Source organism: Mobula hypostoma, chromosome 19 (assembly GCF_963921235.1).
Source record: "Mobula hypostoma chromosome 19, sMobHyp1.1, whole genome shotgun sequence".
Taxonomy (NCBI): Eukaryota; Metazoa; Chordata; class Chondrichthyes; order Myliobatiformes; family Myliobatidae; genus Mobula; species Mobula hypostoma.
In genome coordinates, this window is record NC_086115.1 from 49,934,283 (window position 1) to 49,961,821 (window position 27,539).

Below are 27,539 nucleotides of genomic sequence, written 5' to 3' on the forward strand. Positions count from 1 at the left end.
TGATTTCAATATAAATTTCTCAACTGTTTATTTTAAAATATTGCTCTAGATAGTATCCAAGTTTGTCGGACATCGCTGCAACACACACAAAATACTGGAAGAACTCGGGCCGAAACGTCGACTGTTTACTCTTTTCCATAGATGCTGCCTGGCCTTCTGCATTCCTCCAGCATTTTGTGTGTGTCACTCGGATTTCCAGTATCTGCAGATTTTCTCTTGTTAGACAGAGTTGCTGTCATACATGTCATGGCGCCGAGGTCAAATAAAAGCAAGCAAGTTGAAAACAAGTACAAGAAAATCCTGATGAAGGGTCTCGGCCCGAAACATAGACTATTTATTCCTCTCCATATCTGCTGCCTGACCTGCTGAGTTCCTCCAGCATTTTGTGTCTGTTGCCTTGGAGTTGAAAACATTTTGTCAAAGCTAATGAAGCGAGATATTGGTTATTCAACCCGGGTCGTCTTGGATGGATTTCTGTTTTGGTGTGTAGTTAACGTTAGCTTGTCTTTTCTCAACGTTGCGCTTCAAAGAAGTGTAGGGAAATTTTCAAAAAAAAATCAATCTTATTTCATTCGATGGTTGGAAGGGTTTGTAGGGCTGAGACATCAAATGTGACCCGGAAAAGGATTTCAGCTGCGATTTGGTTGTTTGGAATATGCGAACCCTCCTTACAGCTGTTGTGGTCTTTTAGAATATAATATCTGTTTTAACACTTTCCAATTCTGATAGCAATAGCTCATTGAACTCTTATGATGTTATAATGGAGACGGAGAACCGAAGTGTTAGCTTTGCCGGTCATAAATTTCGCCCGTCATAAATATGGCGACCTCCTTATAGGTCACATCCCATTTACCGCCGACAATTCTTCGGTAAAATGAACTGTACTTCCTGGGTTAACAAGGCATGGAGGATGGATGTTCACATGGTGCTGTCAGGCTGGAAGAAGAACGTAACGAGAACCAGTCCTCGTCCAACATTGACTTCCAACCCTCCAAGTTAGGAACGAAAGAGTAGTACGTATTACTGCTAGATTTGTTAATTATTTCAGTTGTGAAATTACTACTGCATAACCGATACGCATAGTAGTTGCTGGAATTCATTTGAAAAGTCCGAGTGGGGAGAATAAAAGTTCCACGTGTAACTAGTTTCTACGAAACGCGGTTAATTCATGATGAACCCGTTTCGCCCGAGGCCGCATGGTGGTCGCTAATTATCATCGGAGTCATAATACTGTATGTTGGTAAATTCCTGGCTGTCGGTAGTACGGCGAGCACTCTTGTCAGGACAAAGGTTCGGCAAACTTCGCCTAACCAGTACTATAAAGTGCTCCTCACTCCGATGCGGACAGCAACCTGCCGGATTCTGTGGAGAATTTTGCAGAGCTGGTATTTATTCATTGCCTACTGTAGGTTGACTCGGTCGCAGATGCACAATGGTGGGTAGAAAGTAAAGATTTAAAAGTTCAGCCTTTGCCACTGCCGATGAGAGCGCGCTTTCCTGGATGCCCGAGGTCCCGATCCTCAAATTCCCCCTTTCCTTTATTTACCAGAGGCCGCTCTGTTGCGTGGAAGACTGTGGTAAACTTCATTGTGGACGTCTGCCCTTGCCAAGAAGCTGACCTGACGCATGGAAAGTGGCCCTTTCATGCGTTCTGTTATACACCCCAGTTACTGGAGGGCAGTGTGACAGTTTAATAGAGAAAATAGACCTTCCGAATATTGGGTGTAACGCCTGTCCACTCAATGAGTGAGTGGACAGTGTTTTGGAGCTGTCTTCAAGGTTAGTCATAGTCATACTTTCTTGATCCCTGGGGAAATTGGTTTTCGTTACAGTTGCACCATAAATAATTAAATAGTAATAAAACCATAAATAATTAAATAGTAATATGTAAATTATGCCAGGAAATAAGTCCAGGACCAGCCTATTGGCTCAGGGTGTCTGACCCTCCAAGGGAGGAATTTTAAAGTTTGATGGCCCCAGGCAGGAATGACTTCCTATGACGCTCAGTGTTGCATCTCGGTCTCGTTCAGTCTCTGGCTGAATGTACTCCTGTGCCCAGCCAGTACATTATGTAGTGGATGGGAGACATTGACCAAGATGGCATGGAACTTGGACAGCATCCTCTTTTCAGACATCACCGTCAGAGAGTCCAGTTCCATCCCCACAACATCACTGGCCTTACGGATGAGATTGTTGATTCTGTTGGTGTCTGCTACCCTCAGCCTGCTGCCCCAGCACACAACAGCAGACATGATCGCACTAGCCACCACGGACATTTGCCTGAGCATAGACATTACCTACAGACACCTCAGCTACTAAGGTTTGAATGGCCCTTGTGGAGTGTAGTTACTGTAGATTTAATGATTTTCCATGAATTCAGATGACTGGGAAGTAGTTTGCTGAGGTGAGTCACATCCCACTGCTGTCTGTAAGGAGAGTGTACTTTCTCCTCTGTGACTGTGTGGGTTTCCTTCCACAGTCCAAAGACGTACTGGTTGGTAAGTTAATTGGTCATTGTAAATTGTCCTGTGATTAGGCTAGGATTAACTCGGGGGATTGCTGGGCGACCCGAAAGACTGGAGGGGCCGATTCCACGCTGTGTCTCAGTATATAAATGTTGCAGTAATAAGAATTGAGGAAAACGTTGGGTAAAGATGCAGCCTGGCTCTACTCCAGTCTTCACCGAGAGTCATCAAAATCATGGCTTACATGTCATTATGGAGCAGATGTAAAATTCAGATGACTTTGAGGAGGAGTATTCCATGTTTCCTCCTGACTGGTAAAATCAAAGGCTTTAGTGAGGTTGAAGAAAGCCTTGTCTAGTGGATGATGTTGCACCTTGCAGTTTCCTTGGAGTTGCATGTGTAATGCCCTGGTTAAGATTTGTATTGCTAATGCTGTAGGGTATTTCATTTAGTCGCTTTCTGTAGAAGCAGTGTGTCCTGCTGATAGCATGTTTGGGTGTTCAGCTAAAGATAAGGGGCTGTGATGTTTCAACTTAGGACTGTTGAGTCAGCCGATCAGGATGGTGGAATTGAGAGAAGGTTCTAGAGAAAGCTGGGTGGAGAGAGATTTGTGATGGACATTGGTGGGGTTTGTGGTCTTTTTGGCAGGAGATGGAGAGAGGAGTGGATGGGGAGAGACGGCCACAGGATTCAGTCCGATGGGAAGATGTGATTGCAAGGAGTGCATCTCAAGTTGGAGGAGTCCAAGATGGGAAGTTCTACCAGTGGTTGTTGATGAGAACTCAGCGCTGTGGACAATCGGTGCTCCAACGATGTGCACATTTAGACTGGTTTAATTGTAATGGGCCCTTTTATTTTTTTATATTTTTCTTTTCCTCTTAGTAACAGGTTGATAAAGCTGAAATTAGTAAATACACTTTCTTTATAATTGTATGCAATGTATGATCTGTAACTTCTTGCTGACAGATAATTGTGCTTAGGCAGTCTTTGCACAGCATTCACTCAAATCGGGATTCATTAATCGAAACATCCCAACTTTCCAGTTTGGTTGGACCCAAATCATATTGACCATAGACGTACATTGTTTAAGGAAGCTGGCCTTCTCTCCGCTGACCCCAATGGCTGTAAGCAGAGCCGGCTAACGAGCCAAGTTTCCCTACGAGCACGGAGAGGGGGCTTTACATGGTAAAGGTCACACCCAATGTACATCTTGGTGGACGCAATCCACATTGTGATTTTGAATTAGCTCTTCAGCACCTAGGAGAAGGCTCTTGAGGACCCTGGCAATGACTTTCTCTTTGGCCTCTGCAGTTACCACAATCAAACTTCTCCACTTTCTTTAAAATGGTCGCTGTCACAGCATTTCTGAGGTGTCCTGGTATGTCCTCTTCCCATAAATGTCCAAGGAGATTGGTGATTTTGTGGTTAAAGCTCTTCACTGCTGTGTTTCAGAATTTTGGCTCCCATTGTTGGCTGAATGGTCATTTGGTTACAGATCTCATGAAATCTTCTGACTTCAGGTCAGACATACTCAGGAAAGTCTTGGGTTTACTTCCCCAGTGGACCACTGCCTGTCCATCTTAAACAAGGTTACATTTTCTACAGGAACAGTGTTCTCTGTCTGGGGACTGTGATTTGTAAAACTGTGGTAGCTTGTTGCCATCACCCTGACTGAGCCAGGCTGGGGTTGTGTCACTGTGTGAAGCAACAGGAAGATGGGAAGGTATCCCACTGGCCAGTGCCTGCCAATCCAAAAATCACCCATAACCTCCTACTGTGTATTATTATTCTGTCATACAAAGACCATCAGTCCATGCCTGAGTATTACCCACAATGTGTGTACTCTAATTTGATTCAGTAACTTCTTGCGTGATATCTTTGTTGAACGGATTCTGGCCCTCAGGAACTTCACAAAAGTGTTAAAATATGACACTGAGCCATATTGAAGCAAACAATCAAAAGTTTAGTTAGAAGTGGTGGGTTTAAGGAATAAAGCTCATAACTAAGGATAGGGAGAAAGTGAGATGAAGATATTTGGGGAGTTCAAGTATTTGGTGTGTCAGCACTGAGAATAAAATCAGGTAACTAAAACAGCTGAACCCAAAACACTCGCACTCTTACAGCGCCAGCATTCTTTTATTTTACTTGTGCACAAGAACAGGATGACCCCTGTCACCCACACTGTTCTGAAGTCTGGGCAAAAAACTGGAATTTTACACAGAATTTATCAGAAACGGATATTGATCATTGTCAATAGTATATGTTTGAATTCCTTACTCACAAGATCAATCGACATTCACAATAGAGGAGTTAAAAGTCAATTGAAACATCAAGCGGACAGCCAATATTATTTTACAGTTAGTAAAGACAATAGAGCCTTAGTTGTTGGGTATGTTTCACATCCTTCCATTATGCTGATTTTTGTCTGTCTTCAGCACCCCTTGTAAAGGGACACTATGTTTTAGGAAGACCTATCTGGAAAAGTTTCACTACAGGGGCCTCATTCGTTTAGCTTGAGTACAAATTGCTGCAGTGATCCCAGCCTATCTTGTCTGTAGTAAACAGAGGTGTCTAGCAACACACATAAATATTGCTGGTGAACGCAGCAGGCCAGGCAGTATCTATAGGAGGAAGTACAGTCGACGTTTCGGGCCAAGACCCTTCGTCAGGACTAACTGATAGTAAGAGGCGTCTCTAACAGTCTCACTTCAATGGTCTTGCTTAACTACAACTGCCCCAGGCTATCCTTGCCTTGCTGCAACTTCCTCGGGGGCCACGGCAGCTGAAGGTACAACTATGAGCCATTAAACTTGGGATGATCATGTCAAGTATCTCTGAAGGAGAATGAATACCAGGTACAGGGCTTGGAAGGATTTGTGAACTATGGTGTGAACTTTAAAACTGAGGTAAAGTAAAAGAAGCAATGTGATTGAGACAGCATCTATGAAATGAAAAGCAGAATTGATGTTTCTGAGTGAAGGCTTTTTGTCAAGACCAGGAATGAGAACAGTTTGATGGATGGCTGAGTCAATAAGATCTTCACATCACTGCACACATCCTGTAAATTTTTAAAATGCTATGAACTTAATTTTCATGGATTAAAAATTAATATTCTGCAAACTACTTATGTACTTTCATACATTTTGCAATTCAATCTAAATAAAAGAGAAAGTATGGTGATTACTAAGTATAGCTTTATTATGCAAGTGTCTTCCATCTATTGAGGAATTTGATATCCTTGGAAATTACACAGTTGCTATGTTGGTAGGAGTGTTTTAGTGTCTCCTGAAATCCAGTGACTACTAAGTATCAACATCATTTTTAATCCAATACTCAATACCAAATACACAACTATTATTGGAAGCAAAATCAATCAGTCCAAACTCCACAATAGCAGAGTTTTTGAGAAAAAGTAATTCATAGCACTTTAATAAAAGGGCTTGTAATTAAATGAATTCTTGATCTGTATCATACCAGATATTGATGTGAAGTTTTAATTCTGAGATTTTGTTTTCTGGTTTGCTTTGCAGTTGGGACCATGCTTATGAAAGGGAACTCGAGGTTTTCCGTGAATCAGGAGATACAAGTGAGGTTTGGTAAGAAGCAAAATTAATTGGACATCATAACTTGCGTAGAGTGGACATTAGGAATATTTATCCACTTTTCCCCTCCATTAACTCTACTAGCTATTCAAGTTGAAGGAAAACAAGTCTTCAAAATGGGATAAAATATATTAAAATCCATCAACGATACAGTAAAATGTGTTGGTTGATAGATAGATAGACATACTTTATTGATCCCGAGGGAAATTAGGTTTCGTTACAGTTGCACCAACCAAGAACAGAGTACAAATGTAGCAATACAAAACCACAAACAATAAAATAATAACATGTAAACCATGCCAGTTGTGCATTTTTATTGACACAGTACCTTGTGGGGAGCCACAGTAGCCACGTGGTCCTTAGAGACCCATAGTCTTTATTCCACTTCCGTTAAGTCATTGGACTTTTAACCATTAGACCCCCTCCCCCCCTCAAACATTTACACTCCCATGTACTTTGATCCTTAAATCCCATCCCTTTTCCTGATGCACTTTTTATAATCCATGAGCCTTGCAGGTCAGGCAAAACGTTGCCTTGCAGACAATGAGCATCATTGCTGGAATCTGGATTGCCTGTTCACATGTCCTTGGACTGGAGAGGGCATGGCAAAGGAAGGACTTGGTTGTGACTGCCAACCCAGTCAACGTGCTGATGCCATATCCAATCCTCTTGACCCACGGTATTGAATAAAAATAAAAGCTGACAAAGTGTATTGATCGGCATCCATCCCCTTGGTTTAATATTGACCCCAGCTGTTAAATGTTGGCAGTGGGCTACTTTGTCATCACTGATAAAATAGCTTAATGCATTAAAAGTATCGCATAGGAATATAATTTCCACGTATAACAAGGAATTCAATGGGTAAATGGTGGGATCATGTTACAGAAATTTGTGATATGGCTCGTTTTCTCTAAATGGTACCCCTCCAATATCAACACTGTCATTTGTGTCAAAATAATCACATCTGAAAATGTACTGAACTGTTAACGGAAAAATATTAAAAAGTTCAGAAATTCCTTTCACACTCAAAGGGAGCACTGTAAATGCTTCCCAGTAGGAATATTCTCAGCAAACCGTTCTTCTGTGATATCCAGTCCAATGCTGAAATTTTATTTTAATGTTCATCAGTTTCTAATGATGACTTTAAAATCCTTTAAAATATTACTGAGACATTTATGTCATGACATAAATATTTTTTCCTGTGCTTTATGGTTAAGTACAGAGCAGATTAGAAAACAGAGTCACCCCGCTCTGAACCCTGAGCAGTGGAAGGGTAAAGTTGCTCATTTTTGTGTTCTTAGTTGGGACTTAGTTTGAAATCTCACAAATAGTTTAAGCCAAGATCTGATCCATTATTGAATAGCTTTGTAATGCTTTCTTTGTAGGTTTATAGTTTAATACGTATAACGTGGGGAAAGGTTCAGAGAATGGCCTTAAAATGTCATTTGAACAACTCTGTCTTCAATACAGGATAAAATATATTTAGGAAAGTGAATTAGTGGTGGGAAGAGAAAGAAAGACGTTTAATTAAATATTCAAAGCTATATTTTAAATTAGTGTCTTTTAAGTTTAAAAACTCTTGAAGAACTGTAGGATTGGTGAACAATAAATGTGGTTAATATATTTATTGTATTTATTATTTAATGACATTTTGTTGGTCTTGTGTGTACGTGGTTCACTGCTGCCTTGATTGCACTTGTTTGATAAATAGGTTTTGTTTTATGATCCAAGACAAATATTTAGTATTGTGGATTAATTAAAAGCCCCATTTCTTCTAGGTTTGGTGAAGAAAGTATGGATCGCATCCTAAACTGGTTAGAAAAGCATGATATTCCAAAGGATTCTGCCATGTTGGATATTGGGACTGGAAATGGAGTTCTTTTAGTTCAGCTAGTAAGTATATATCATTATGTTAAAAAAAATGTGAGTAAGATCTAATTCGTTTGAGTTAAGTCTTTGGTTTGGTCTTTATAGTCAGCATGGTTTATCAAAGCCTAAATTAGACCTTCCCTACAATCATCTATATCAGTTAAAACTGCCCAATGTATCACCAACGTCAGCCTACCCATCATTGAGGATATGCGTACAGAAAGGTGCCAGAAAAATTCCAGCAATATCATGAAGGATCTCACCTACCCTGCTCGTGAATTGTTAGTCCCACTCCCATCTGGGAAGAGGTGACGTAGAGTATCCACGCCAGGATCCCTAGACTCAGAAATGGTTACTTCCCCCAAGCCATCAGGCTGACCATCACCTCCAGTCATTAATCCACAACACCTAGTGTCACTTTATAAAACCAGTCTACACATGGTGCATATATATACATAGCTAGAGTGTCTAAGACATTTGCACAGGACTGTAGTAGTTTTACATATTGCACTGTACTGGTGCCACAAAAAAAAAACAATTTCATGATATATGTGAGTGATGATAAACCTGATTCTGATATGGGTCGCTACTGTGGACTGAGAGTGGGAAGGGGGCAGGGAGAGGGGAATCATGGTTTGGAAAAGGGGAAGGGAGTGGAAAGCACTAGAGGCATTCTGTAATGATCAGTAAACCAATATTGAATCTTGAATTACTGCTACTCTTGTTGTTTTGGGGCTGTAAATGCGTGGGTAATCTTGTCTTCGCCTTCTGGTCATTTAGTATTAGATTAGTTCCTGTTCCTTGTTCTGCTCGCAGTCGCCACTTTGACTGTGTTTATCCTGCCCACCTGAGGTTCCTTTCCTACATTCTGCTTTATATCCTTAGAATGGTACTCTGTAACCCTCCTAAACCTCTTTCGCTGCCAACTCAGAGATCATGGAAGGTGCTTTGAAATACCTCTGTATGTTAGGGATTCTATCAAGATGCACGTTGGTTTTGCAATATATTGAATACTATTTTCCAAATCATTTTTTGCCTCCAGCTTGCTGATTGTATGTGATCTGGCAGTCCTGTTCAGGCTACAACACTCTATGTACACAAACACATACTAATACTAGCTCTTAATACTAGCAAATTGGGACACATCAGGGCTAGCGTGTCTGTCCCAATTATTCAGCTGCCCCAATTAGCTGATCTTTCATAGATATAGTAAAAAAAGGAATAAAAAGACAAAGTACTGTATAATTAAATAACGAATTATGTATTTAAATAAAACACGGAACTAATTAGAACACTTTCAATCCCACTATAAAACTGTGTATTAGTTCCTAATAGTTATCAACAGAGGAATTCATCCACTGTATGCTGCCATGCTCTTTTGATTGACTGGAAAAGAACAACATCAGTGCAGACACCTAGTGTAGATAATGGACTTCCTTCATACAATGCTGTCAACGACTGCATCTTCCAAATCTTCAGTTTCATTGCAACATTCAAGATGTAGGCGATACCTTCAAATTCATCGTAGGTCCTAACTTGTTGAAGCAGTAAAATCATTTCATTTTCACTCCCGACTGTTTCTCACATCGCCAAGCCTGAATGCTTGAAACCACAATGAGCAAAATACAAACTTAGTTCTGAATTATCTTACTGCTTACTTCTCACCAACTATCAGTGACATGAGACTGACACTAGTTAGAAACTGTCCAGCAACAGTCTCCTGTCTGTGTAGTGTCCCAAATAAACGAAGGGAATTCCGGCTATTTTCCCAATTAGGTTTTATTGTTCAAGGTTTGTCCCAAATGAACCGCTTCCCTGATTAAACGATGGCCCAATTATCCGGAATCCACTGCCTTTCAAACAGGTTGATTAGCAGATGCACCTGGAATCTAGGTATCTTTAAAATTTAGAAGCAAGTTTAGAATGTTCTAAGATTAGTAAACATGCTGTAACTATACCTGTGTAGCTAAAATGTTTTTCTAAAATAGTATTTTAAGGAGCTGACTAAGCATCTGACTATTTTAAATTTAGATTTGTAGAATTATACAGATCTAATATTAAGAAAGGGTGGGGAATAAAAACGGGACGACAAACAATTTGTATTGACAACAGTAGTAGGGAAAATGCTGGGATCCATTATTGAGAAAGTGATAATAGGGCACTAGGATCAATAAAGGTCAACATGGATTAATGTAAGGGAAATAATATTTGACAAATACCATAGATTTTTGAGGTTGCAACTAATAGAATAGGTAAAAGACTACAGGTAAATAGGGTGTATTTCAACTTTAAGAAGGGCTTTGACATGGTGCCCCATCAGAGGGGACTAAACAAAACAGGAGGATAGTTGTGGGTTACAAGGTGATATTGACCAGTTGATATGATGGAGTAACACAGCACAGAACTGGGCTTTTCAGCCTATGTGTCCCATGCAGATCAAGATGGCCCATCCAAATTAGTCTCATTTGCCAGCAGTTGACCCATAACCTTTTAAAGCTTTCCAGTCCATGTACCTGTCCAACGGTTTTTTAAAAAGTTATTATCGTACCTGTCTCAAGCACTTCCTCTGGGAGTTCATCGCACAGAGATACCATCCTTTATATAAATAAAGTTGCCTCTCAAGTTCCTAGACATCTTTTCCCTCTCACCTTCAACCTATGACCCTGTGTTCGGATTCCAAGTCCGGTGTCCTCTCTGAGGAGTCTCTGTACATCCTCCCTGAGGAATGCCTGGGTTCCCCCGGGTGCTCCAGTCTCCAGGCCAAAGACGTACTGAGTAGATTAACGGGTCATTGTAAATTGTCCCGTGATTAAGTTAGGGTTTCATCGGGGTTGTTGGAGCAGCGTGGCTCGAAGGGCCTGAAGGGCCCACTCTGCTGTATCAGATAGATGGATTAGATAGATAATCCAACAATGACTGAATGCATGTGCTATCGCTATGCCACTTCTGATTTTTATATTGGCAGAGCAATGCAGATGGAATTTAATCTTGATAAATGCAAGGTACATGTTGGAATATTAATATCAGCAGGATATACATAAAGAATAATGGAGGAATCCCCCGAGGCTTCTCTGTGAACAAGTTTAAGTATTTCTGAAGGTGGCAGCACAAGTAAATGAAGTGAATAGAGACAAGGAGGATGAGAGGAGACATGATAGAGGTGTACAAGATAATAAGAGGAATAGATAGAGTGGATAGCCAGCACCCCTTCCCCAGGGCACCACTGCTCAATACAAGAGGACATGGCTTTAAGGTAAGGGGTGGGAAGTTCAAGGGGGATATTAGAGGAAGGTTTTTTACTCAGAGAGTGGTTGGTGTGTAGAATGCACTGCCTGAGTCAGTGGTGGAGGCAGATACACTAATGAAGTTTAAGAGACTACTAGATAGGTATATGCAGGAATTTAAGGTGGGGGCTTATATGGGAGGCAGGGTTTGAGGGTTGGCACAACATTGTGGGCCGAAGGGCCTGTACTGTGCTGTACTATTCTATGTTCTATAAGTGGTGGGGAAGGTATATGGGGTACTTACCTTCATTAGCTGGGGCATGGACTATATAAGAGCAGAACAATAATGGTCTAACTTTATAAAACATTTGTTAGGTCACAGCTGGAGTATTGCATTCCGTTCTGGTCATTATGTTGTGAGGAAGGTTGTGATTGCTTTAGAGCAGGGGTCCCAACCTTTTTTTATGCCATGGATCCCTGCCATTAACAGAGGGGTCCGTGGACCCCAGGTTGGAAACTCCTCTGGAGACATTGGTGACATAGAACACCGCACTGCTGCTGATTCCTTGGCAGGGAAGCCACATTGCCTCTCTTGTCGCGAGGAGTAGGCACGTGCCACAGGGTCCCCTGTTGCAGCCGACTGGGAGAGGAGACGCCAAGACAGTGTGGGGTGCGTTCTGGAATCTCCAATGGTTGTGGGCTGGCCCCTCTCGTCCGTGCTGTTCTGTAGTGGTCACTCAGTGGACGAACAAGCTGGACCATAAATCTACAGTCATGGCACTCAGAGCCTTGGGCTATATTTATTATTTTTCTTTGTGGCTGTGTATTTTTCTGAAGTCGTAACCATTTGTGCTGTGTGCTGTTGCTAATAAGTTTTGCACCTTGGCCAGGAGGAACACTGTTTCGTTTGGCTGTATTCGTGTATGGTTGAATGATAATTCAACCTGAACTTGGATGTAGAGAAGATATTCACCCGGATGTTGCATGGAATGGAACATTTCAGCTATGGCTGGATTTCTTTTCCTTGGTGTAGAAGAGATTAAAAAGGCTTGACAGACACATTCAAACTTAGGTGGTGGGGTGGAGATGCATCTCTATCAAAGGAGGTGTAAGCTGCCCCTTCCATCCACTAGCCTGCATGTCACCATTGGGTGAGGTGTAGCACCTGCTTAGCCCCCGATCAGGGTAACGTGAAGCCATGGGAATAGGGGGTGGATGGTCGTATGAACGGCTGGTGCATATCACAAGTCCTGGTTATGCGATTACTGACGGCAGGCAGGGAGGCAGTCTCTGAAGAGTATTGATAATGGCTGGGGTCACCCGTCTTGTGAAGACAGTGCCAGAGAAGGCAATGGCAAACCACTTCTGTAGAAAAAATTGCCAAGAACAACGATGGTCATGAATAACAGCAGGATATACATAAAAATAATAAAGGAATCCCTGAGGCTCCTCTGTGAACAAGTCTGACGTATTTCTGAAGGTGGTAAATGAAGTGGTGAGGAAGATATACAGGGTACTTACCTTCATTAGCTGGGGCATTGATTTCTGATCTCCTATGTCATGCGACACGGCACATAAAGATGATGGTAAGATCGAAAGGGTAGGTAGTAGGAAATTTCGCGCTGTATCAGAGGTGTCTAACGCTAGGGGCATAGTTTTAGGGAAATGGGGAAAAGTTTTAGAGGGAAAGAATCGTTTCACTCAGAGAGGGGTTAGAGTCTGAAATGCACTGTTGAGTGGGAGGCCAGACCTCTCACAACCATTAAGAAGTAACTACAAAGTACTTGAATCACCAAAGCATTTATATCTATAGCACACCTGCTAGTAGATGAGTTTGGATAGCCACTGGATGGTTGTCATGGAGATGGTGGAGATGGTGGGCCTGAGGGCCTGTTTCTGTGCTGTATGACTATATGCCTCTCGAACATATGAGACGAAGATAATACTGTGAATTGATTAGTAGGTGGGAAGCAGGGAATAGGAAGAGGCACTGAGTAAAACATTGGCTACATGATCTTCTTTCTCTATTGTGCTCTTGTTTTCAGTCTGAGGTCAAATCTGTGTTGTATTGTGCTGTCTTGTGCAAAAGATTTCAGTGAATGCAAGTTGCATTGCTGAAGGGTACAATTTAATTTGCAGGTTTGAGATTTCCATGATTATCAAAATTTGAGAATACGTCAAATGTGAATATCCTCAAATCTAAAAATTTATCAATGTGAACAATTTTAACAGAGTTCATAATTAAAGACTGCTATTTCATATTTTAACTATATTCTTAACTGATATTGGTACTTTTTTTATTTATTTAAGGCAAAAGCTGGGTTTACCAATCTGTCTGGAATTGATAATTCATCCACTGCTGTAGAGCTTGCTAAAGCTGTTGCTGAAAACGAAGGGATATTTTCTTTGAAATTACAGGTATGGATTTTAGCAAAGCTTTCACTTCAGACCTTGTTATTTCAAATATCATAATGGATAAATCAACCAATGAGAGAGATAATGACTCAGCCAGTGAGAGAGATAATGACTCAGCCAATGAGAGAGATAATGACTCAGCCAGTGAGAGAGATAATGACTCAGCCAGTGAGAGAGATAATGACTCAGCCAATGAGAGAGATAATAACTCAGCCAATGTCAAATAGCAGAGGAGACTCAAAGGGCTGAATGGCCTAGTTCTGCTCCTTTGTCTTATGGTCTAGTTATCAATGTTTTATCAGACAAACATTTTCTCCGCTCCCTCAAATTAATTACACCTCTTTCCTGACCTCATGAAAACTGACACAAGATGCTGCAGATGCTGGAAACCTTGAGGAACACAGACAAAATGCTGGAGGAACTCAGCAAGTCAGGCAGCATCTCCCCACTCCTTCTCATTCTGGCTTCTTCCCTCTTCCCCTGCGGTCCTGATAAAAGGTCCTGGCCTGAAATGTCAACTGCTGGTTAACTCCCGTTTTGTGTGTGTTGCCCATGAGAACTGGATTACATTTGCAGTCATTCCCTTTGTATTTAATCTTTAATGTCCTTCCGCAGACTGAATCTACCATCTAATTTGCTTTTTCGCTTATCTTTGTAAAGTATCAGCTACAATGCAGGCAGACTTGTATTTAGATCTTACTTTAATGAGTTCTTCACTTATCTTTGGGGAAGACTGAAATCTGGGAAAGGCTGTCTGAAGATTTCACAAGGACTGGGAGTTAGCTTGCACGTCTCTCCTTAGGAGGATTTGTCAATCTGATTAGCTATGATGCTGAGCAGTTTTTAATATAATTAAGTGGGTATAATTGACTGGAGTTACAGTGAATGAAGGAGGTGTGTTCTGATGTCACGATTATTTTTATCTGTGCAATTCCTTGGTCCATGCAAAAGCTTTGATACCTTTTCATGCAAAATGTTATAGATCTGATGTCAAATAGTTGTTCTAAGTACCCCGACAATGCAATGCTAATTATTAAGTGCAGTGGATGATATGGAAATCAGATACTGAAAACTGCTTATTCAGATGAATTTGGCAATAAAAAACCGATATTGTGTCTGCACTATATAACAATAATTCCTTTTCTACCATGAGTTAATAAAATGTTTTATCTGTAGCCTACAGATTAAATTCAAATTTTTAGTCATTGTAATAAAACCTCTTACTTCTCTTATTTGTTTAGAAATATTTCAATTATTGACAGAATTCTCACTTAACCAGCTATACCATTTACCTCAGAAATGTCAATTAATTAAATGCTGTCACATTAGTTAACTTAGAGTATTAGTAATGCAATGGATTCCAGTTAATTGGGACACTTCAGGATCAATACATTTTGGCCCAATTAAGCAGCTGCCCCAATTAGCTAAAGTTTCATGGAAATAGTTAAAAATACCCATGAAAGATGAAATACCATTGAACTGAATAACAAATTATGTATTTAAATAAAATACCTGACAAATTAAGACACTAACAATACCACTCCAATACAATAAAACTGTTATTCTGAATAATTATTGACAGAGGAAGTCATCTAGAGTACGTGCTGTTCTTTTGATTGGCTGTGAGTGAATACAGTCAGCATGAACCCCTAGTGGAGATAATAGACTGCCTTCATACAATTGCGTCCTCCAGATCTTCATTTTCATTGTAGCATTCGAGATGATTGTCGAAACCTTCAAATTCTTCGTAGGTCCTATTTTGTTGAAGTAGTAAAATTGTTTCATTTTCACTCTCAGCAATTTCTGGCATCTCCAAGCCTGAATACTTGAAAGCACAGTGAGCAAAACAGATTTCAATTATCTTACTGTTTATTCCTCACCAACTATCAATGACAAAAATGACTTTTTTGAAAAGACATGCAACTGACCCTATTTTAAAACTGGTGTAGTGTTTTAACAGTCATGCAAGTGCACACAACTGGTGCTTGTTAGAAACCTTAGCAATAGTCTTCTGTCCCAATTAAGTGGCATAGTGTCCCAAATAAGCAAAGGGAATCCTGACTATTTTCTCAATTAGCTTTGCTCTTTATCCCAAATCAGCAGCTGTCCCAATTAACTGAGGGCCCAATTAACCAGAATCCACTTTATTTATAATCTGTAATGGTGATCATTTCTAGAGAAGCAAGATTACATTCACATGTGAATGTGAGACTCTTTCCCCCTTGTATGCTGATTTATAAAATGTTTTAAAAAGAGCATCCAGGAATCAATTCTTAACATTGCTTTATCTTATCTTTAGGTGGCAGACTTTTTGAATCCAATGCCTTATCTTTCCCATTATGAAATTTGCATTGACAAGGGAACTTTTGATGCCATTAGTCTTAGTTTTGACAACCCAGCTGAGAAACTGAAACATTATCACCAGTCCTTGTTGAATGTTCTGAAGAATGGAGGGCGGTTCCTTCTAACATCGTGTAACTGGACTAAACAAGAACTTGTTAATCACTTCAATGAAGGTAAATTATCTCCTTACCAATTTCATTGTTGTTTCTAATGATTAGTTTTATAGTTTCTGTAGCAACAACTCAAACGAAAAGTCACTGAGAGGTTAAATGAGGGAGTATCGGACAATATGATATGCTTCCAACTAACTGAATTCAAGTCACAAAAGTACAACATTTATACATTTAAACTTTTGTTACAAACCAATAACAAAATCATTCGACTCTTCCATAGTTTACAATATATATTAATGACTTGGATGAGGGAATTAAATGCAGCATCTCCAAGTTTGCGGATGACACGAAGCTGGGTGGCAGTGTTAGCAGTGAGGAGGATGCTAAGAGGATGCAGGGTGACTTGGATAGGTTGGGTGAGTGGGCAAACTCATGGCAGATGCAATTTAATGTGGATAAATGTGAAGTTATCCACTTTGGTGGCAAAAATAGGAAAACAGATTATTATCTGAATGGTGGCCGATTAGGAAAAGGGGAGGTGCAACGAGACCTGGGTGTCATTATACACCAGTCATTGAAAGTGGGCATGCAGGTACAGCAGGCGGTGAAAAAGGCGAACGGTATGCTGGCATTTATAGCGAGAGGATAGACATCTTTGCCATAGAGGGAGTACAAAGAAGGTTCACCAGATTGATTCCTGGGATGGCAGGTCTTTCATATGAAGAAAGACTGGATGAACTGGGCTTGTACTCGTTGGAATTTAGAAGATTGAGGGGGGATCTGATTGAAACGTATAAGATCCTAAAGGGATTGGACAGGCTAGATGCAGGAAGATTGTTCCCGATGTTGGGGAGGTCTAGAACGAGGGGTCACAGTTTGAGGATAGAGGGGAAGCCTTTTAGGACCGAGGTTAGGAAAAACTTCTTCACACAGAGAGTGGTGAATCTGTGGAATTCTCTGCCACAGCAAACTGTTGAGGCCAGTTCATTAGCTATGTTTAAAAGGAAGTTAGATATGGCCCTTGTGGCTACAGGGGTCAGGGGGTATGGAGGGAAGGCTGGGTTCTGAGTTGGATGATCAGCCATGATCATAATAAATGGCGGTGCAGGCTCGAAGGGCCGAATGGCCTACTCCTGCACCTATTTTCTATGTTTCTATGTTTCTATAATTGGATCAAATCCAAACAAGGACGAGTGGTCAACAAAAATATGCGCTATTTACTCGCCTTCTCTCTGTGCCGCCAAGTAGGTGAGCAGCTGACTATATTCATTGATTTTAACTACACCCGACAACGCACACTGCCCGCTATCCACATGACTAATTGCCTTAACCCTAAGTGAGAGGATGTGCAACACAAATACAATATAGACAGACAATAAATAGATACATGGTTCCTACAGTTTTCGGAATTGTGCCCAGGAATGTACCAAGGAATCAAGGCGTGAACTCTGGAAAGCCATTAAGGGCACCAAGAGGCAATATTGAGCCAAGTTGAAAGCCCAGGCTAACCAGAGGGATGCCAGTAGACTATGGCAGGGTCTAAATGAGATCACTGGGCGCAAAGAAAAGGCTGGGAATATTAATAACTGTGGCGCTTCCCTTCCTGACGAACTTAACATATTCTACGCAAAATTTGAACAGAAGAGGAGAGTCCTGCTTGACTTCAGAAGGAGTAGCGGACCGCACGACCCAATTTACATCCGTGGTACACAAGTGGAACAGGTCAAAAGCTTTAAGTTCCTCGGGGTCAATATCACAAATGACCTGACTTGGTCCAACCATCGCCTTTACTTCCTGAGAAAACTAAAGAAATTTGGCCTGTCCCCTAAAACCCTCACTAATTTTTATAGATGCACCATAGAAAGCATTCTTCTAGGGTGCATCACAACCTGGTATGGAAGTTGTCCTGTCCAAGACCGAAAGAAGCTGCAGAAGATCGTAAACACGGCGCAGCACATCACACACACCAATCTTCCGTCCGTGGACTCACTTTACACCGCACGCTGTTGGAACGGTGCTGCCAGGATAATCAAGGACACGACCCACCCAGCCAAAACACTTACATCTCTCTTCCCTCCGAGAGAAGGTTCAGGAGCTTGAAGACACGTACAGCCAGATTTGGGAACAGCTTCTTTCCACCTGTGATAAGACTACTGAACGGATCCTGACCCGGATCTGGGCCGTACCCTCCAAATATCCGGACCTGCCTCTCGGTCTTTTTGCACTACCTTACTTCCCATTTTTCTATTTTCTATTTATGATTTATAAGTTAAATTTTAATATTAACTCATTTTTACTATTTTTAATATTTTAATATTTGTAATCCAGGGAGTGGGAAGCGCAGAATCAAATATCGCTGTGATGATTGTACGTTCTAGTATCAATTGTTTGGCGACAATAAAGTATAAAGGCAGGATCCTTGGCTGCAGAAGTACATTTTATCCATCTGACCTTTTTACTTTTTGCTGAAAACCATTTTGCAAGAGCATTATCAAACAAATTTGACACAAAGCCCATGAGATTTTGGGAAATATGATCAATATGTTTTCTTTTATTGGTATTTTTGGGAACGGGTGTTCTTGGCATGTCTAGAATTCATTGCCATCTCTAATTATCATGGAGAACGTGGTGAATTGCTCACTGAAGCATTGCTGTCCTTTCAGTGACGGTCCTCCCACAGTGCTGAGGGGAAAGGAGTTCCCGGATGTAGACGCTTGATAAGCTTCCAAGTTAGAATAGTTTGTGACAGGGAGAAGAGCCTGAAGGTAGGCAGTTTCATTGTACCCGCTCTGTTTGTCCTTTTTGCTGGTGGAGACCACAGATTTGGGAGGTGGTGTTAACATAACCAAGGTGAGTAATTTTACAGCCACTTTGCACTGTGGTGACTGTTGTTGTGTGAATGAAGTCACTGGAGAAAAGTACTGGTAGGTATGAATCAGCCTCTTTATTCGACAAAACAAGATACATCAGGCATTGTATTCGGTGGAAAGGTCTTCTTGGTCCGGCCCTGCTGCCAAAGATCAAAGAAGAATTCAGGGCAACTCAAACAAATTCATATTTACAATGCTAACCTTTGAAATACACACCCCTTTCATGCTTCCCTCTTTCACACCCATACTACAGAAACCCAAATACACACAAGTAACGAATTTAAATCAACATTGTCTACCCATTGTTCAGAATTGCTTTTTACTTATAATTTTCAATGCATATACAGATCTGAAGGTTGGTCACTGAAGTCAATATTCGCTTTATGTCCTAACCACAAAAACACCCTAACAGTGACAGTGTGTCACTATGGAAGGAGTGAATGTTTAAGGTGTTTCATAGGGTGTCAATCAAGTGGGTGCTCGGTATTAGATGGTGTTGAGCTTCTTGGGAATTTGGTGTTGGATTCATCCAGGCAATTGGGGAAAATTCTATCCTACTCCTGACTTGTGTCTTGTAGATGTTGACCAGGCTTTGGAGGTGAGTTGCACATTGTTGGATACCCGGCCTCTGACCTGCTCTTCTAGCCGTTTTATCTATGTGGTTGGTCGAGTTAATTTTCTAGTCAATGGTAGTCTTCAGGGTATTGAAGGTGAGGTTTTTGGTGATGCTAACGCCATTGTAATGGGTTGTAGATATGTCTTTCCCAAAGGCACACCATCCCTCTGCTAGCCTGCAGGTCGCCCTTGGGCAAGGTGTAGCACCTGCTTAGCCCCCCGATCAGGGTCACAGGAAGCCATGGGAGCAGGTGGTGGATGGTCATATGAGCAGCTGGTGCACATCACAAGTCCTGGTTATGCGACCACTGACAGCCAATCTCTGAAGAGTATTAATAATGGCTGAGGTCACCCGTCTTGTAAAGACACTGCCCAGAAGAAGGCAATGGCAAACCACCTCTGTAGACAATTTTGCCAAGAACAATCACGGTCATAGACCATGATCGCCCATGTCGTATGACACGGCACATATTGATGACATCATATGGCATGGTGCATAATGATGGTGAATGTCATTGACTGTCCAGGTTAGAGTGACTTTTCCCTAGGTTGGTTCCAAGGAGTGTCTTAAAGGATGAAAAAGAGATAGAGAGATCTAGAACATTAGACTTTGGAAGATTAAGACAAAATCACCGATAGTGAACCACTAAATTAAAGGGAATCAAGAGGACTAAATTTGAGGTGCATAGGAAGTTTACGGTATAGGACTAGAGGGGAATGTGACTTGAACACAAGGAAGAAGCATTGAAACTTAAGGCATTGCTGAAGTAGGAACTTGAGTAGTTCACGGGCACAGGTTGATGGGTGAGTGGAACTTCCTGCAGATTAGGATTTAGCAGTAATCTGCAGTTTATGAGGGAGATGACCAGGTACACCTCCCCATGTGATTCCTCAATGAGACCTCTTTACAGGGTTAAAATACTACTGTGCCTTGTGACTGATCATTCTGTATGTGAATACTGGACGAACAGGCCAAATCATGAGGGGCCCTGCCCTGGTCCACTCTGACCAGCTCCCTGCTGTCAAAGGTCTCCAACCATTTTTAAATATCTCCGATAATGATATATATCTAAAACCAGTGGAAATAGATGGAAATACACAATTTAAAGCATGCAAACATTAAATAAAATATTTAATTAAAAATACTAAAATTAATTAAAGCACTCAGCTTGAATAAACTTTTAAAAGACGGATTGTGTTATCATCTTAACCCAGGTCAATGGCCCCATTAAGTGCATGTGGTGGTGTAAAGTTGAAAGGCCAGATATGAACTGCACCCCACCAGTGAACTCAGCCTGGCTCAGTGTGTGATAAGCAGTGAATCAGACGACCACATGAACCAACACACAGGCAATAGCCTGCAGTTTATGTTGCATACAGCAAGATCCAGTGTTAAAGAGAAAAGAAAGGTTCTAATGCAGATTCCAGTAGCATTTCAGCGAAGTTGAGCAGAATTAATGATGATGCAGTCATATGGTCAGATTGCACTTGGGTTCAGCTTTGGGCAGTTTTCAGGGAGAAATAGAACCCTTGGAACTGTTAAAGAACAGTTTGTGACAGGGACCAAAGGTTGCTCCTGCTTCCCAGATTTGCTTGGAAGAAATCTTTGCTCCTACCTGTTGGGTAAGAAATCTGACACCTTGGATGCAGTGGAGGTCAGATATGAATTGAACCTGGCAACCCCACCCAACCATATGAGGACCTAGAGAAAGCTGGTGTGGTCAACCATTTCAAAGTTTGATGAATAAAAAGATAATCAATGTTACAGTCACTTGGGATGTGATTAGTAATTTTGATAGGAGTCTTGGAGTTTGAGAGAGCTGAAAGTCTAATTTATTGGTTTAAGCAAGAAAAATGGATTGGAATTTAGGATGTTAATTGTCTGTGAAATTAATAATGTTATTTGCAAAGGAATTACATCCACTTAATTTGGAGATGGTGCTTGAAACAGATACTGGAACAGAAGTATATAAACCTGACTCTGAAGAAGGCTTAGATTCCTAAATTATATTTCCTATGCTCTCTAACTAATTTTACCAAAGTTCAAAGTAAATTTAATATCAAAGTACATCTATGTTACCGTACACTAACTAGAGATTCATTTTCTTGTGGGCATTTACAGAAAGAAAAGAAATACAATTGTTACGAGAATACACATAAAATTAAGATGTTTGCTGGCCTGGGCTAGCATCAGTGGCATCAGCAGTTGGTCTGCCACCTGCCCTCAGGGGAAGGAGAGATAAGGAACAATGGAGCAGCGTCTGGAGATGTGTAATGAAGGGATGTGGGAGGAAGAGCTGTCTGGAGCGGCTCCCCCCTTTGAACCCTGAACTGTTTGAAGTGATGGACAGGCGATACCCCAGCAGGGGGATAAAAAGGGACAGGTTCGCTAAGACAGACACACACGCCACCCGAGGTAACGAGACCCTGGAAGCGGTACGCTTCTCACGAGTGGGTGAGAAGTGCCAGACAACGACCAGGGTGGAAAGGTACGATCAGCGGGAACCCGGTGTGTGTCCGCCCTTGCCTGGGTGCCGGGTTCACTGCAGAGGATCGACCGCATCTGGAGGAGGGGTCACAGTCGGTGACCTCAGGTGACATCACCAAGGACCCGCCCAAATGCTGTTTGTGAGCCATCTCGCTGGTCTGTGAGTGAAGCTGTGCTGAATGATGAGTTGTTCCTATTCTATGTCTCTCTTCCCCACCTTGTCCATCGCCATGGCAACGATTACTGCGAACTGAACTACTAAACTGGACTGAACTTTGAGTCATTTTGAAATTGGTCATTTACCCCTAGACAACGATAGAGCTTGATTGATGCTGTTATCTTAATTCTGTGCACATGTGTGGTTATCATTGTTGAATTGTTGCATTTATTATCCTTTCGATTACTGTGTTGCTTGTTTCTTTAATAAAACTTTCTTAGTTCTAGTACTCCAGACTCCAACTGAGTGATCCATTTCTGCTGGTTTGGCAACCCAGTTACGGGGTACGTAACATAAGATAAATTAAAACTATACATAAACAGACAAATAACCGACATGCAAAGAAAGACAAACTGTACAAATAAAACATAATATTGAGAACTTGACCCCTAAAGTGAGTCTATGGATCACACAGCTTAACCATTATCAGTGGCTTTTCTCAGGTGATCATGAGGGCAAATCAAGAAAAAGCAATAAAAGTTAAAAGTTAAATTGTTCCCTTCAATGATGTAATAGACTTTTGATGTACAGGTCGAGTGCTGAGAGGTCGAACTCCTCCAGGTTTATACCTTGGCACATCTGCTGCTCCAAAATAGATGAAAGCTGATGTCTTAAACACGAGGACATCTGCAGATGCTGGGAATTCAAGCAACACACATCAAAGTTGCTGGTGAACGCAGCAGGCCAGGCAGCGTCTCTAGGAAGAGGTACAGTCGAAGTTTTGGGCCGAGACCCTTCGTCAGGACTAACTGAAGGAAGAGCTAGTAAGAGATTTGAAAGTGGGAGGGGGAGGGGGAGGGGGAGATCCGAAAATGATAGGAGAAGACAGGAGGGGGAGGGATGGAGCCAAGAGCTGGACAGTTGATTGGCAAAAGGGATATGAGAGGATCATAGGACAGGAGGCCCAGGGAGAAGGAAAAGGGGCGGGGGGAAACCCAGAGGATGGGCAAGGGGTATAGTGAGAGGGACAGGGGGAGAAAAAGGAGAGAGAGAAAAAGGAAGTGTGTATATATATATAAATAAATAAATAAATAACGGATGGGGTACAAGGGGGAGGTGGGGCATTAGCGGAAGTTTGAGAAGTCAGTGTTCATGCCATCAGGTTGGAGGCTACCCAGATGGAATATAAGGTGTTGTTCCTCCAACCTGAGTGTGGCTTCATCTTTACAGTAGAGGAGGCCGTGGATAGACATATCAGAATGGGAATGGGATGTGGAATTAAAATGTGTGGCCACTGGGAGATCCTACTTTCTCTGGTGGACAGGGCATAGGTGTTCAGCAAAACGATCTCCCTGTCTGCGTCGGGTCTCGCCAATATATAGAAGGCCACATCGGGAGCAGGGGACGTAGTATATCACCCCAGCCAACTCACGGGTGAAGTGTCACCTCACCTGGAAGGACTTTGTAGATAAAAAATTCATCTTTACAGTAGAGGAGGCCGTGGATAGACATATCAGAATGGAAATGGGATGTGGAATTAAAATGTGTGGCCACTGGGAGATCCTGCTTTCTCTTGCGGACAGAGCGTAGGTGTTCAGCAGGATCTCCCAGTGGCCACACATTTTAATTCCACGTCCCATTCCCATTCTGATATGTCTACCCACGGCCTCCTTTACTGTAAAGATGAAGCCACACTCAGGTTGGAGGAACAACACCTTATATTCCGTCTGGGTAGCCTCCAACGTGATGGCATGAACATTGACTTCTCTAACTTCCGCTAATGCCCCATCTCCCCCTTGTACCCCATCTGTTATTTATTTATTTATTTATATACACACTTTCTTTTTCACTCTCTCCTTTTTCTCCCCCTGTCCCTCTCACTATACCCCTTGCCCATCCTCTGGGCTTCCCTCCTCCCCCTTTTCTTTCTCCCTAGATCTCCTGTCCCGTGATCCTCTCATATCCCCTTTTCCAATCACCTGTCCAGCTCTTGGCTCCATCCCTCCCCCTCCTGTCTTCTCCTATCATTTTCGGGTCTCCCCCTCTCCCTCCCACTTTCAAATCTCTTACTAGCTTTTCTTTCAGTTAGCCCTGACGAAGGGTCTCAGCTCGAAACATCAGCTGTACCTCTTCCTAGAGATGCTGCCTGGCCTGCTGTGTTCACAAGCAACTCTTAAGAAAGCTGACTTCTGTACAGCAAAGACATTTTAACAATGTTGAATGCCTATAGCTTGTAATTAGTTTGGGCCAGATAGTTTCTCACCAATTATTTGACATTTAAAGTGTCTTCCAATATAATTCATATTTATTTATTCATTTATTTTCATGTAACCTATAGTCTCTTGCAAGCCATTCAATTCCCTGTCTAACTACTGTAGTGGCAATTTGCAGATCCTTATGAACCCACCAACTCATAATACCTTTGGGATGTGGGGGAGAAGCCAGAGAGCCTGGGGAAGGCCCGTGGTCACAGGGAGAACATGCAAGCTACAGAAACGGTGACAGAGGTCGGTCACTGGAGCTGTGCTGACGGTACACTTGGTGCTTTGCCACTCTGACTGTGTGTCTTGGAGAAATCTGTTTCCTGCAGCTGCAGCGACTCTCTGGGGATGGGAGTTATCTGTAATGTAACTGCCATGTACGATGACAGTCTGTTAATTTGTTTCATTACAGGATTAGAGTTGCTGGAGGAACTACCAACACCTAAATTCCATTTTGGAGGGAAAACTGGAAGTAGCGTAACAGTGCTGGTTTTCAAACGAAAAGCATGATGCTGGATAACAGCAGGTCACAAGTACCTCCTGGTGTTCATATCCTAATTACTGCTCTCCTAGAACCAGAGTTACTTAAACAGACCCCAATTGGTCCCCTGAGACTCAATATTGTCTTTTATTTATACATGGTGCACGGTGAACATGTGAAAATGATTATTTTTGTACCGATGTCATGGCTCCACAAAGTTTGAAGTTGTTACTAAAGCAGTTAGAAAAACAAAACATAAAAGTGATTTGTGTCTTTCTTAACATTTAAAACCAACAATTCTTCTCCTTTCCCCACGAATGCATGTTACAAAGCACTCTAATGGCCTCTTGTGGTACAATATTATTAATACATAAATCTGTGAACTCATGCTAATCCTGGGGAGGGCGTCAGTATTAAAACTGAAAATCATATTTATACCACTCACTCCAAGAAGATCATGACCTTGGTTTTGAAATCCTGTTTGATCTATGTTAAAAGTCCTGCCAAAGCTTGTTTTTATGGATGTTGCATATCAGGAGGATTATAGGAAATCTGAAAGCTATAAACCATATTTCATTCTCAAATTTTGGACTTGAGCCAACTCAGTTTTTTTACTGATTTTTGCCCGCTTAAAACTCAATGATAGCAGCGTAACATGCCTTGATAGGTGGACAATATTCAGCATCCTTGGCAAAAGAAACTTAATTATTTAAAAAAAAAGATCAGTTCGCAAAACTTTCATTTGACATTTGAGAAGCTAGTTACTTATGGAAGTAGACCGTAAGATATAAGACCAGAATTAGGTAATTCGGCCCATCGAGTCTGCTCTGCCATTTCATCATGGTTGATATATTTCCCTCTCAGTCCCAATCTCCTGCCTTCTCTCTGTATCCCTTTATGCCCAGACCAGCCAAGACTCTGTTAGCCTCTGCCTTAAACATACCCGATGACTTGCCCTCCATCTTTGGCAACAAGTTCTATAAGTAGTAACTTATAGAATGGAAAATAGTTTTATTAGTTTATTATAATTGCTCATTTGGTATTCTCACCCAGTTAATTGCCGTGATTTGCTATACACAGCATTAGATGGTTTTGGCAAAATTTACTATTTGAGATATGAGTAGATGCAATGATCCAGTACAACTTCCTTCTCTTTAAGTTATTATTTATTGCTGTTTCCTGTCTTACAAACTGTGAAACTGTTTTGCTGTTGGAAAAAAAAATCTTGTTAACCATCTAGAATAAAAATACAGCCTGTATAAAAATGTGCATAAATACTTTTTTATGTTAAGGGAAAAATAAAAGTCTTCTTGTTTTTTGTTCATATTTTTTAGATTTCTTTTTCTGAAGTCCTTGCTGGGGTTCAAAATATTGGGGTTAGGTATCTCCTTGGTACCTCCTGATCTTGCATAATTTCACTCAGTGTTAATGAGCTATTTAATGGTGGAGGGCATCAGGACAATCCCACCTCCCTAACCACAGTAATCAATCATTTTGGTGGATTGACACACTTCCCCTTACCCATCTCACGCAGAAGGTATTGGAGCTGAACTGAAAGTTAAATTCTCGTACAATATTTGCACATTCTAGTGTCTGCTTATTTTACTTCCTGCCTTTTATTCCCATATTGTCTTCAGATCGAAAAGAAAATACAGATATGATAAAAGCTGGACCAACTGCTGAGACTAACATCAATTTCTTCCCTGTCATACTTGCTGCACCCCTGCAGTCTTCTCTCAGGGAGCAAGCTTCAAATCTAATTGCAATCAATGATGGGAATCAAACTTCATTTATCTCTCCCTCACCCTGCTGTGCTGGGTCCCCTATTGGTTCATCCATCGTTATATCAGCCAGCAGAAGATCCCAGCTGTGACTTTCTGTTTGCATGTCTTAGTACTACAGCACCTGATAAATTTACGCCTTGTATCACAAGTAGTTCACTTTTACAGTGTAATTTTTTGTTTTATTGAGATGCAGTGTGGAATAGGCCCTTCCAGCCCAGCAATCCCTGATTTAATCCTAGACTAATTGTGAGACAATTTACAATGATAAACCAACCTGTCTTTGGATTGTGGGAGGAAGGTCACTCAGTGCGTGGGAGGCCAGGGCGGCAGGCCGGAAGCGTTCCGGGGAGAACATACAAACTCCTTACAGACTGCGGTGGGAATTGAACCTGGGTCGCCTATACTGTAAAGCGCTGTGCTAACCACTACGCTACCATGGAACAAGTGATGACAATGAGTACGTCCATTCTTTGGAAGATATATGGTCTGTTGCTCTATTTTCAGAATATAACTCTGCATTATTTAATCTGGTATAACTCGGTTACAAAAAGACACAGTATAACCAAGCAGATGATATAAAAATAGTGACAGCTGGACCTAAATACTATACTGTTTGTGGTGTTTTTAAATGTTGTGATTGAAAGCTGTTCATGTTTAGAGGTACCTCGAATCAGTGCAACAAGCAACTGGACAGCAAATGGAATGCTGGCCTTCATTACAAGAGGATTTATGTACAAGAGTAAAGGAAGTTTGCTCCAATTATGTAATGCACTGTTGAGAACTCATTTGGAATGTTATGTATGGGTCTATTCTCCCCTCCTAAGGAAGGATATATTTCTGATAGAGGGCATG

At 41.5% G+C, this 27,539-nt stretch overlaps 1 protein-coding gene across 6 annotated transcripts; it reads left to right on the top strand.

The window, feature by feature from the left end:
* eef1akmt2 (EEF1A lysine methyltransferase 2) lies at window positions 1-26,195 on the top strand. 6 transcript variants are annotated; one of them, XR_010020936.1, is made up of 7 exons: window positions 498-1,013; window positions 5,996-6,061; window positions 7,846-7,960; window positions 13,471-13,578; window positions 15,875-16,091; window positions 18,695-18,796; window positions 21,639-21,669. XR_010020936.1 is itself a non-coding variant. In XM_063071204.1 (6 exons), the coding sequence occupies exons 1-6, from the start codon at window positions 427-429 to the stop codon at window positions 24,930-24,932; spliced, it is 660 nt and encodes a 219-aa protein (XP_062927274.1). In that variant the 5' UTR covers window positions 1-426; the 3' UTR covers window positions 24,933-26,195. The 6 variants fall into 6 exon arrangements, 5 of the variants coding, with proteins under 5 accessions (XP_062927274.1, XP_062927275.1, XP_062927273.1 ...); XM_063071204.1 differs by lacking the exons at window positions 498-1,013; window positions 18,695-18,796; window positions 21,639-21,669 and adding exons at window positions 1-482; window positions 24,835-26,195; XM_063071205.1 differs by lacking the exon at window positions 18,695-18,796 and having other exon boundaries at window positions 21,639-22,523.
* The last annotated feature ends 1,344 nt before the right edge of the window (window positions 26,196-27,539 follow it).